This window comes from Ciconia boyciana, chromosome 4, assembly GCF_034638445.1.
Source record: "Ciconia boyciana chromosome 4, ASM3463844v1, whole genome shotgun sequence".
Lineage (NCBI taxonomy): Eukaryota > Metazoa > Chordata > Aves > Ciconiiformes > Ciconiidae > Ciconia > Ciconia boyciana.
The window spans coordinates 60895584-60907677 of NC_132937.1; the positions used below are offsets into that span (position 1 = coordinate 60895584).

The 12094-nt window shown below is 40.0% G+C and overlaps 2 protein-coding genes across 6 annotated transcripts in view; both read right to left on the reverse strand.

Moving 5' to 3' along the window:
- UBQLN1 (ubiquilin 1) overlaps positions 1 to 1343 on the reverse strand; it is a 29051-nt gene extending 27708 nt beyond the window's left edge. For 2 of the 3 annotated variants that reach the window (XM_072859565.1, XM_072859566.1), the window contains exon 1: positions 1045 to 1343. In XM_072859565.1, the coding sequence (XP_072715666.1) occupies positions 1045 to 1203 (159 nt within the window). In that variant the 5' untranslated portion in view covers positions 1204 to 1343. The remainder of the gene's footprint in view (positions 1 to 1044) is intronic. The other variant, XM_072859564.1, reaches the window with a different exon arrangement.
- Positions 1344 to 7762: 6419 nt separating this feature from the next.
- The window catches only part of GKAP1 (G kinase anchoring protein 1), a 28125-nt gene continuing 23793 nt past the window's right edge, over positions 7763 to 12094 (reverse strand). For all 3 annotated transcript variants that reach the window (XM_072860146.1, XM_072860143.1, XM_072860145.1), the window contains exons 10-12: positions 10996 to 11066; positions 10025 to 10102; positions 7763 to 8083 (exon numbers count right to left, since the gene is read on the reverse strand). In XM_072860146.1, coding sequence (XP_072716247.1) covers positions 8036 to 8083; positions 10025 to 10102; positions 10996 to 11066 — 197 coding nt within the window. In that variant the 3' untranslated portion in view covers positions 7763 to 8035. The remainder of the gene's footprint in view (positions 8084 to 10024; positions 10103 to 10995; positions 11067 to 12094) is intronic.

A 12094-nucleotide genomic window follows, 5' to 3' on the forward strand; every position in this document is an offset into this window, starting at 1 on the left:
CATTTCAGTGAGAATTTCAGAGAAATTCTATGGAAAATGAAGTAAGCTCTGAATCTCCTTCAGGGAACTTCACTTTCTGGAGTTTTAGCACAGCAGTGTCTACATCCTTCAAAAGGAGGAGATTCTGGCTTTATAGAGCCTCTACCTTACACTTTGATTACACCTCTTCTATGATTTGTAGCTTTCTAATCTAAACAAAGTTCTAGTCTATACTTGCATGGAAAACCTCCAAGAAAACAGAAGAGTTGCAAGAATTAGTGTCGATGATTCAGTAGGTGTTAGTGCTTCTGCTGAGCCAAAAGCACAGACTTTCACAAGGATGCAAAAGAGACCCCAATAATTCAGTTATTTGACAGTAGCGCCGTGCTAAGTACCATATCAATAACTAGCACATTTAAGTACAGCAGAAGGTGTGCTTTATTTGTACTGCAAATTTTACAAACACAATCTAAAGACCTGACTTCCCTAAAATAAAGGCATCTTTGCATAACCTACTCTCTGTTTTTAAAGACAGTTTTAGATCAAGATAACCACTGGCAATACAGCGCTGTGATGCAGGTGACTACATACATTTTCTATAGTCATGCTAGTTAGCCAGCCAGCCAGCCTTCTACTTGCAGACTGAGTCAGCTCGACAAGACAACTCACAGTTAGCAAACGAGCTATGTCCACCTCCCGGGCCGGCTCTCAGCATTCCGACAGGGAGCAGAGAAACTGGGGAGGACGAGATGAAGCGGGAGGTTTCTTCACTACCCCCGCTAGCCTCAGATGGCAGCAGTCCTCTCCTGGGCCGGGATCGGCCCTGGTACTCGCCCAACAGCGCCCAGAGCAGCCCGGGCGAGCAGGAGCTGCTTTGTCACCGGGAAGGGCCCTCGCCCTGCAGCGCGGGAGGCGGGAACCGCGGGCCTGGGCTCTTCTCCCGGGCCGTGCTCCAGCCGGCCCCGGGCCCTAATCCCGGCTTGGCGACTCCCGCCAGGCCCCCCGCTGCCCACCCCCTCGTCCGCCGGCCCGCCAGCCCCCTCAGCCAGCTCCGCTGCCCCTCACCTGCCGGATGCTGCTGGTTTCGGACACGGCGAACTCCTCCTTCTCCTTGGGAGTCTTCACCGTGACTTTGATGATCCGCGGCTCGGCAGCGGCGGAGCCCCGGCCGGGGGAGTCCGGGGGGCTGCGACCCCCCGCGGGACCCTCCGCGTTCTCCGACATGGCGGGGGAGAGAGGAGACCTGGCCGGCTGCGGCCGCACAGCTCCCAGCAGCTCCAGGCAGATCCTCCGCACCGCCGGCAACACCCGCTCCCGCAGCGGCGGGCGGAAACAGCCCGTCTGGGCCGCGGCGCACGCTGATGACGTCCCGCATCGGGGAAGTTACTAGAAAGGGGAGATGCCTGCCCGGGCGTGGGCTCACCCGCCTCACTCCTCCGGCGCCTGCGCGCTGGAGGAGTGAGGCTGTGGCTGGGAGCCCGCGCATGCGCTGGAGGGCCCGCCGCCAGTAACTGCCCCTCACCTGCTGCTCGGGGAATGGACGCTTCCGAAAGCGACACTTTATCTTTCTCAAACTGCTCCAGGGAAGCTTAAAATTTATTTTCAGAGACAAGGGGAGTTCTGTGCTTTGAAGTTGCGGGTACATACGTGAAGGAGGTTGCTAGGAGTTTCCCAGAGTTGGGAGCGCGGGTGCCCGACGCCCAGGTGGGGTTTGTAGGAGCTGTAATTTGTAACGCAAGGGCGTGTGGCGTAACGGAGGCCTGTCATCGCCTGCGAGGTTTTTGTGTTGGAAAAAGCAAGAAAACTGAACTCGGTACAGCTTATGAACCTAGATCAAGGGAATCCATCACGCCTGTTGCTTTTAAGTTACTAGGCACCAGCTAAAGGGTGGGAATGCTGGGATATCGGATTTTCCTCAAACTTGGTCGCTAATTAAAGCTAGTATCGCCAAATTAGGCATTCTGCCAAAATACAAGTGCTTTTCCTGTCTCTCAGGAAATTGAAGATGCGTGTTCCGGTTTTACTGTAAAATGTATGTGTGGCTTTGAATTCTAGAGTCAATTGCCCTTTCTTCCTTATCCTTAAATAAGAATTGGCATTTCCCACAGTAGCCTGACTCACCAGATGATTTGCTGGCTTGGTCTGCTGTTGGGATAATGTCTCAGGAACTCTATGTAAATTGGTTGAGCTGATACTAAATCAAGTGTAATACAACATGGTAGGCTCCAACCCTCTAAAATTTTTACTAAAGGAATTTAAAACTTGCTAAGAGGTTTTAAAATAGGAATACCAAAGACTGGTTGAAGGCGATTCCAGGTTTTGTCTGTCCTAGAGCTTTTGTTTGTTGCAGATAAAAATAATTTCAGGCATATTTAGCTACTAAGCCTTTCCTTGGTCACGCTTGTTCCTGTTCCACATTAGCCATGACCCTAGAAGGCGTTGAATTCTGCTGTGGTGGAGCACTTTGACACATGCCAGGGCTACATTGTCCTGTCGACTGGCAGAGTGAGGGACATAATGAAGTAAAATTTTGCACTGCAATCAAGCAGTGATTTCAAGCAGAAATCATGCGGATCAAAGTGCAAGGGGATGTTCCTCATCCCAGGCTGTTCTTAGTTCATAGATACCACTCATGCTGACTGTATCGTTACTTGAATAGAGTTTGTACTAGAGTAGCAGAACTACTACCTGGTTATGGTTAGCAGAGATTTACAAGTTAGAGCAATAATCATTAGTGTTATTTACTGATTTTTTTACTGTTATAACAGACAAGAATACAAAAAATTTACAGAAAATAACTTGGAAGCTCTCAAAAGTTCTTAAGCAAAGAGGAAGTTTTAGCAAAGAATGGTTGTTTCTTCATCTTAGTTTTGGTACAGATAACAGGGACATGGGGGCTCATTTGCCAGTACTGGAAGTGTTAGGATAGAAAATACCTTAAAACAGGACAACATGTGTTCACAGTCAGATAGTTGAACACAGCTTACATACAATGCATGGAAAGTGAAAATGATACAGCAAAGAATTTTGAGTTCTTAATCCTCCTTAGGCTGATGGGTTTTTAAACACTTCTTTCTTTCCCCTTGCTTTTTCTTTTCATTCTCACTTCCTTCCACCTGTGCTTTTATTTCCCTTTTCTATAACCATCTGTGCAACTTTTCTTAATCAATTTCTGATCCTAAAGAATATAATTCAGAATGTTTATTAGAGAGAGCAGCTTAATTTTTATGCTACTCCCTTTTCCTGACCCATGGTTATGGTATTTACTGCAGAAGTTCAGCTTAATTCCCAACTCTGACTAGACATCTTCAGTTTGGTATTTTTTCCATAGGTAGTTGATTTAAACCAATGCAAAGTCATCTAAATTGGCTTGAAGCAAACAGACAAACAAACTGAAAATGAATGTGCAGTGACCAGAGGGTATTTTGCATCAAAACGAAAATAGTGGCTCAGGTCAAGTTGAACCAAATTAAGAATATCGGTAAAAGGTTTTGAACCACTTTGGCTAAACTTGGTTTAATGTTTTACCTGAAGTTAGTGATGCAGTTTTGAATTTAAACAAGGTCTCAGTCTAATGACAGTAAAAAGCTTACATGCAAGCTCTCCAAAGTTTTGCTATGAACTGTGCATAACATTCCTTATATTTCTGAATATTAAAACCAAAACATAACACAAACACCTGTGATTTATTCTTAACATGTAAGGGAAGAGTATAGACTTCTGCTTTCATATGACCTTAAAAAGGTATTCTATATGTTGTTCCCCGTTCCTGATTTGCCAGAACAAAGGTTAGAACTGTTGTTTTAGGCACAGTTAAAGGGGTCAAATTAAAAAAGCTGCATGCTGAAGTGTAAGTGGATAGACAGCAATTATCTTCCTGCTGTGGGTATGGGACTCGCTGCGTGGATACTCTGCCTTTAGTACAGCAGATCGCAAGCACAATGTCTTGTTAGATCTGAACCAGAGGGCGACATCCTTGTCAGCTCATCAGTAACTAATAACTGAAATGCTGTTGTCTCACTTTCAGTGGGGTTTGCTTTACTCCTTGAAAGACACTAAAGATCTTGATAAAAGTAGCATTAGACAGGAATAGAGCCCTGAGCTTCTGAACTGTCACTGCTAGTTCTTAGCTAGAATCACACACTCAGAAGTCAAGAACAAAAAGTCATTGTTTTTATTATCCTGATCAGTTAATAGGTATTTTCCAGTTGTACTCTACTACGTAAGCCCCATGCCTATTTTTGTTGGTTTGATTCACAAAAATAATATTTAAAGTTTTGTAGTTGTATTTAGTCATATCCATCCCAGCAGTTTTTTTTCTCCAGCTCTGCTCTGCATGTACGCTGTGCTTTGGTCCTTCCAACAACCTCTTGGTCTCCCTAACCTCTGTTGTGCGGAGCATTTTGTTTCTTTAGGCAAAGACACTTCAGTCCCCCTCATTTCAGATTTTTTTCTCCAGAATTCATTAGTATTCCTAATTTCAGTATGGGAAATTTCAATCTGTAGTATTGCTTTAACCACCTACTTTAAAGGTAGTACAGAACCTATGATGTCTAAACTGTTCAGTCTAATGTTCAGTAAATAGGAGCCTTTTTCTCTTCCTTCTGTTTATTCTGGCTTTCTCACCTCACCTTTGGTTATGAGATTCTGATGATTTTTTTTTTAATGTACCTTCTTTTTAAAAGAAAGGGTTTATTGTGTTGCTACATATACAATTTACAGCTTATTTCAAAGCAACTAGGACAGATACAGAATACTTTTGAAGATTTGTACAGGAAATCGGAAGAATGACAAAACTGGCTATTGCCAAGTTATATACACTCACAGTCTAAAAATGACTCATTGTGGGAAAGTAATAGCAAGACAATTGCTGACTTTTCAGAAGAAAGCATACGGGGAGTATCCCTCCTGAAACAGGCTGCAACAGCTATTAAAAAAGCTTTGTCTTTATGAACATTCAGTTATTACAAATGTAAAAGGAACTAGATATGAGAAAATACAATTTATTTTTTTTCCAAGAGTCATACAAAAATTTACAAGTAAGAGTGACATAGTGGTGAACAAATCAGCTGACGGAAAAATTTCTGTGGAATTTTTACTGGACTGGCTAATACACCAAGTGGCGAACAGGGAAAGGAGTTGTGTTGAGCAATGAGAACTGTATTCACCATTGCCCAAATTAGAAATGTATGTCTATTTCTTTAGCACTTAAAAACAGAATGAGCTTTTTATAAGGACGTGAACACGCACTTTTAGAATACAAATTCTGTTTCATTTTAATATAATTCCTTCTGTTGATAATCAGCAAGCATTATACAAACTAATTTTCATTTATGTCAAAACTCAATAGCACAAGAAACAACACACGTCAGTTCTGCAGTGGTTGGGAGCGGGGGCAGAGCTTTTACTGACAGTCCCAAAAGAAAAAAAACAAAACTAAACAACCCCATGTCACATAGGGACAGATGGGCAAATGAAAACTTAGAAGACGACAAATTTATAGGATAGCAGGTAGTCAATCTGTTGTATTTTGGTTTCTCGACAGCTGAAGGAATAGAACTTCGAATTATTCTAAATATAATTTAGCAATTTAATGGCACCTTGAAACAGACTGATTAGATTTTGGGCAGAGATATATATTCTGGATTTCCTAATTAAAAATTGCTTACAAATACAAATGTTGGAAAAGAAGTCACATCTTAAAGTTATAGGCACCACTGATTTCATTAGAAAAAAGTCTTGGTCTTGTTCTGGTATTTCCTGTGGGACAGCAGATAATGAAAAACGTACCACCTCCCCAAATAAAGGGGCTTTAGTTTGAATCAGACTATTAACAAGACAGATTAGTTTGTCCCACCCAGTAGTATTTTATCCGTTAGGATAAGATGCTGCAGTTATGTGTGGTCACAGTTCTGAAAAAGTGGTATCAGTCCCATCCTGAGGATGTGGTATTTGGAAATTATTTTCAAAGAGTTGGCCAGAACAAAAAAGAAAAAACAAAGAAAAGGTAGGACAAACAAATCAGTGAAGCCACAATAAGATGTCCACTATTATTATTATGAAATTTGAATAATTATGGACTATTAGTAACAATGTCTAATTTCTTAGAAAAGTCTTATTTCACTGTTAGCATCTTCATGGTATTAATTTTCAAAAGTCACTGCTAACTATAAAAGCTTTACAGATTCATAGTACCTTTATTGATAAGGACTTTTGTCCCGCTTTCTTCTCCTGCCTCCCAGTGAAGTGCTGTCTTCACACATACTTTGCTTTGGAAATTGCTTAGTGCTACAGTGTGTTCAAAAAAAAAAAGACTCAGTTAAAGTATTCTCTGTTTAGATCTACAGATATTTTGCTTTGTGTCCTCAGTCTCTTCTCTGGTTCTTTCCTTCCAACTTCTGTGTTCTCTGCTGCTTTCCCAGGTAACTGACAAGAGATTGTCTAATCTGTTTCTAGTCAGCCAGCTCCTACTAGTACTTCAGTAATGCTCCACTTCAACAACTATCCCACAATAAGCAAGACCTCAGGATTTAGTACTACATTCAGTGCTGCACAAACAATTCTGCATTTTTATAGCCATAAAATTGACAGTTAACATGGGAAAAAAAAAAGTTTGAGCTTTGTCTCTTAGCACAAGAGAAATTGTTTATTACTAGGCAACCTCTGAAGAATGACCCAGGGCACTTTTCAAAGCTAACAGGTAGCTAACAACTCTTTTTGCATAGTAGTTGCACATGTCAGCTTCTACATTTTGCAGCTGAAACCCATGTAGGTATGGAAAGGATAAAGATTGTAGAAGCATAGAATCATAAAATGGTTTGGGTTGGAAGGGACCTGTCAAAGATCATCTAAGTCTGCTCCCCTGCCATAGGCAGGGACATCTTTCACTAGATCAGGTTGCTCAAAGCCCCATCCAACTTGACCTTGAACAGAGGGATGAGGCATCCACAGCTTCTCTGGGCAACCTGTTCCAGTGGTTCACCACCCTCATTTGTAAAAAATTTCTTCCTTATGTCCAGTCTAAATCTACTCTCTTTTAGTTTAAAACCATTGCCCCTTGTCCTGTCACAACAGGCCCTACTAAAAAGACTCTCTCTTATAAGGCCCCTTTGTATACTGAAAGGCTGCAATCAGGTCTCCCCGTAGCCACCTCTTCTCCAGGCTGAACAACCCCAACTCTCTCAGCCTTTCTTTATAGGAGAGGTGTTCCATCCCTCTGACCATTTTTGTGGCCCTCCTCTGGACCCGCTCCAACACCTCCACGTCTTTCCTGTGCTGAGGGCTCCAGAGCCGGACGCAGTACTGCAGCTGGGGTCTCACCACAGCAGAGTAGAGGGGCAGAATCACCTCCCTCGATCTGCTGGCCACGATTCTTTTGATGCAGCCCAGGATACGGTTGGCCTTCTGGGCTGCAAGCACACACTGCCAGCTCATGTCCAGCTTTTCATCCACCAGTACCCCCAAGTCCTTCTTGGCAGAGCTACTCTCAATCCCTTTGTCTCCCAGCCTGTATTGATAGCAGGGCTTGCCCCGACCCAGGTGCAGGACATTGCACTTGGCCTTGTTGAGCCTCATGATGTCCTATACAGGGATGACTGCTGTAATTTTTAAATTTTCTTTAAAACAGATCTGGATTCAGCAACAGCAAGATGCTTTTGCATGAGCTGTCCCATTTTCATTTCTGACTTGGTGAAACTTCGACCATTTGCATACTAATGCATTTGGATCTTGACAGTCATTAAATAGAGTCTTCTTAACTGAGAAATTCTGTGAAAGCAAGAATTCAAACATAGAAATGGAAGAGTATAATTTTATTGAATGATGAAAAACTAATGGCATCAGTTAGTTTCAGCTCTGCTGGAATACTATTTTTCTAATTTTTCTGTAGCAGAAAGTGCAACAAATCAATTATTCAGGCTGTTAAACAAACTAGTAATTGTTAATTTCTCTTCAAAAACTGCATAGTTGAGCAGTTGTACAACAAATATATAAATTTCTGCAAAACCCTGAAGAAAGATTTGATGTTTTTTTGCTTTGAATCTGGTGGCAAAGGAGATCACCTGCACTGGTCAGATTCTGAGTGTCTTTTCCCTTTTTTCCCACTCTGTAAGACAGAATTAAAACAAATATTTAGTTAATATACTAGACATGACACTTTATATCTGCAGTTATTTTGTATATTAAAAGTAGAATAAATTAACAAAAGCCTCAGGAGTTAAGTTGCATACTTTTGTTAAATTATGCAACTATTATGGGATGCAAACTCGTCTGAACACAAAATATTGTTATATAAATTAAAACAGTCAAGGCACTTATAGGATACGTAACTGAGATGTTAACATCTAGGGATAAAACCACACTGGTTTATTGCCTTTTTGTTGGTTTTTGTTTGTTTCTTTGTTTTTAATCCATAGGTTTTGGTTACTTTTTTTTTTGAAAGGCATCCTTATGTTTCAAAGCAGTATTCCATAAAAAAGTGAGCCTCGTTATCAAAGACAACACCACAAGAAGTAGTAATATAAGAAGGGTTGTCCTGGTCAGCCTGCAAGATTACAGGAGAGAACAATAAAAGCAGAAACAATAATCCCTGCAAGGCAGATGAGACAGTTTTCCTAACACAAAACACACAAAAACCCCCCAATTAAAAAAAAAAAGTAAAAACCCAGCCAGCCAAACAAAAAAACCCCAGGGTGATGAATTAAGCAAGAAATACAGCAAGATGTGAAAAGATAAAAGCATATTAGACTGGGGAGGGCAGGAGAAAAAGAGCAACAGAATAGTTGATTTTGCAGTAATTATTAGGCATATAACAAAGACCATTTTTTGTAATTTTTCTACTGTTATTCTTTTAATCCTGTTTATTACAATTAACCATGAGATAAATTTATCTTACTCAAAAATTTCTACTTACAGAGAAAAATACTTAACATTAGCAAAGGCGTGGATGGGAGGGCAAAACAAACAGAAAGACTGAAGTTGTAAGTCAGAACAGTGATGTGAATGACTGAATTTGGCAAGAGATTTACTTTAGTCTCAAGTAGTGGTATGAACACTCAGCTTGTCTGTAAGGGACTGAAAAAGCACATATATTGTCAACTGCTGCAAGACAATTTTAAGAAGGAACTTGCTCACTTGCGGTGAAGTAACAAGGGGAAAAAGACAACAGAAGATGACGAGATTACATACAGAACTCCATGTAATGCTAGCCAAAGAATTTGATGTAATCAGAAAACATTTGTTGCTTCAGGAAGAGTAGTTATAACTTAATGAGCCAGTTTTCACAAAATTATAGTATTCCAACACAATGTGTTGCAACTTGAAATAGGATAGCTTGCCAAAGACTACACGGCTACCTTAGAAGTCTCCATTATATACTACAGGCTGTCCTTGCAACCTATGCAAAAGGTCACAGTCAAAATAAACAAATAACCAACCCACCAAACACCCCCCCCCCCCCAAATGTGTCAAGTCATGCACAAGTACAAATCCTTATTTGCACATACTGTCACTCTTTAAAGAGTCAGAATGTTAAGCAGCATACTATTTATGTGAAAGTGAACTGAAATTCACTAACATGAGTTGCACTAGCAGCCAAGTTGAACAAAACTGCATATGCACAGTGAGAAAGACACTGATCTTATCACTCATATTTCAACACAACTTGCTGTGAATCTCCTACAAAGATTTGGCTAGAGACAGAAATAAGATACAGAACCACAGAAAGAATCTGGCAAAAGAAGCCATGAAGTCTACAGTTATTCCAGTTACACACAGACTTAGAAAAGGAAACCAACTTGTTGCTTGAAGTATGTGTATGGACAAGCATACTTCAAGAAGTTTTAAAGTACAAAACAGGTGGTAGACTTCAACTTGCCAAAACTGTGCTTTAGTGTTGCTACTCATTATTTTTCCCCTACAATATGAAACACTAATTTTTTTTTAACTGGAAAAATTCGAGCTAATAGGTCAGTTCAGAGCACATTACCTCATGATAGCCTCAGCTACATTAAGAACAGGTAAACTTCCAAACACAGAAAATAACTACCTGATATTTTGTTAATTCTGCCTGCAGTAGTTTCACTTTGGATCTTTCTTGCTCTAATGCAGCATGAAGTATAGTTACCTAAAACATATAGAATATGAATTTATAAAATATCCTTAGCATCTGTGAGTTTATCAAGTCAGTGTTGTTCTCCATTAGTATTGTGTTGGACAAACAGGTAATACATGCAGAGTTCAAGAGTGACTACCACTATCATTGTGCATGAACTGAAAATACAAGTAAAGTATTCTTTAATGACTTTTATTTTCCAAGCAATATTCACTGGTTTACCTGTATAATGATATAGAAGAGCTATAAAGTTAGAAACTCTTCTGACTTTTGGACTCTGCCTTAGTTTGTTCCATAAACCAGTTAACTGATGTAGTATCACACAACACAGACAAGCTTATTATATCACCCTCAAAAAAATAGTACTGTGTTACATAGAAGACGTTTGGACAAGTCAAAGGCTTAGAACTAATAGTCACTCCAGACCAAAAACTAAGCATAGAGGTCTTGCTTGCTGTCCACTACAGTGACTTGCCAACTGACACGTCTTAAGTAATTTGTAGCTGACTTGTGTTTGTCAACTTGAGACTAGAAATAAAAAATAAAAAGCCCAAACAAACAACCACCCACCCAGGAAAGAAGCATCTTCTGAAGCACCCTTCTGAGCTTCCTAGCTTGGGTTACCAGATAGTGATATTCCTTAGGTGCTGTTCAGGGAAAAATCATTTCAAGCGTGCTGAGGTCTGCTGTCTTTCCAGAAACAATTCTAAGTGAGTCGTACTGGAAATTTACATAATACATAACCTCTGACACACACAGTGCAGGGCTAAGGATGAACTGTAACATTTTTTGCTTCAAACAAGTTTTTGTTTCAGCTTCCTCCCTCCCCCGCCTCTATCACTGCCTTAAATAAATAGCATCTTTGAAATACCCGTGAAATTTTACATTTAGAAATCCTTGCTTACCTGTACGGTCAATTCATTTTTGATAATTTGAGATTCATCAACCTGTAGGAGTATTTCTGCTTTGTCTTTCACTACAGAGAAAGATACACCATGAGGATCCTTCTAGATTTACAGGTCTTCATCTGCAGTAGCACTGTGACATCGCTTTATTTCACTATTTTGTTACCACTAAATAATGCCATCTTCACTAAAAGAACAGTAGATGTAAATCAAAACCAACCATTAGATACCAGTGCCATTAGTAGCAGCTTGAAAAGTTCTGGAGATTAAAACCCAACCTTGCACTACTTACCCGACACTTAACCCTATAAGCAGCATGGATTTGAGAGACATCCATTGTGAACAGAGTCCATCAGAAAACTGAATATTGGCAATGGATCAAGATTTTGGGATTGTAAGTTTCACATACGAGCTCAGTCATTGCTATAGAAACTTCTATTTACTCAAATATGGAGATGATTAAACTATTTGGCTAGTGTCTGTGAAATATCTATGGATAACTTAAAATTCTCAATATGAAGAAATGAAGTTTTTTCAAGGCTCAATTCTACCATGAACTTTCTTCTCCCCAAAGTACAGAATACTCAGTCTGTAGAAAAACACAGAATTGCTCATTTTATAGTATGTTACTATTCCACAAACAAAGAAAAAACCTTCAGAACTTCACCTCTTTCCTCTCAAGATGAAAATATTTCATCTTGGCTCAGACACTGGCCTGAAGTAATAAAGTTCCAAGTTAAAATCTGCAATGATCAATCACATTATGAACATGTGAACTAGCTTAGACATAGTTTTTGTAAACATACTTTAAAAGAAAAAAATTGAGCTCTTTTTAATCTGAACATTTAGACCAGAGAAGAAGCTACATTCAAGAGCTAAATGAAGAAATTGAAAAGCAAAGGCAATTTTGTAACAAAATTAGTGTGGCTAGCATCACAGACTCAACTTCGTCAAGCAAGATTAGGAATATTAAAGGATAACTATGCATAACAAGTATAAAGATACTAGGACATTTACATATACATGAGTGTGTATATATATACATTTTTTTCCCAAACTTTGACAACAAGCTCTGAATCATAAAACTCTGAATAGTGTT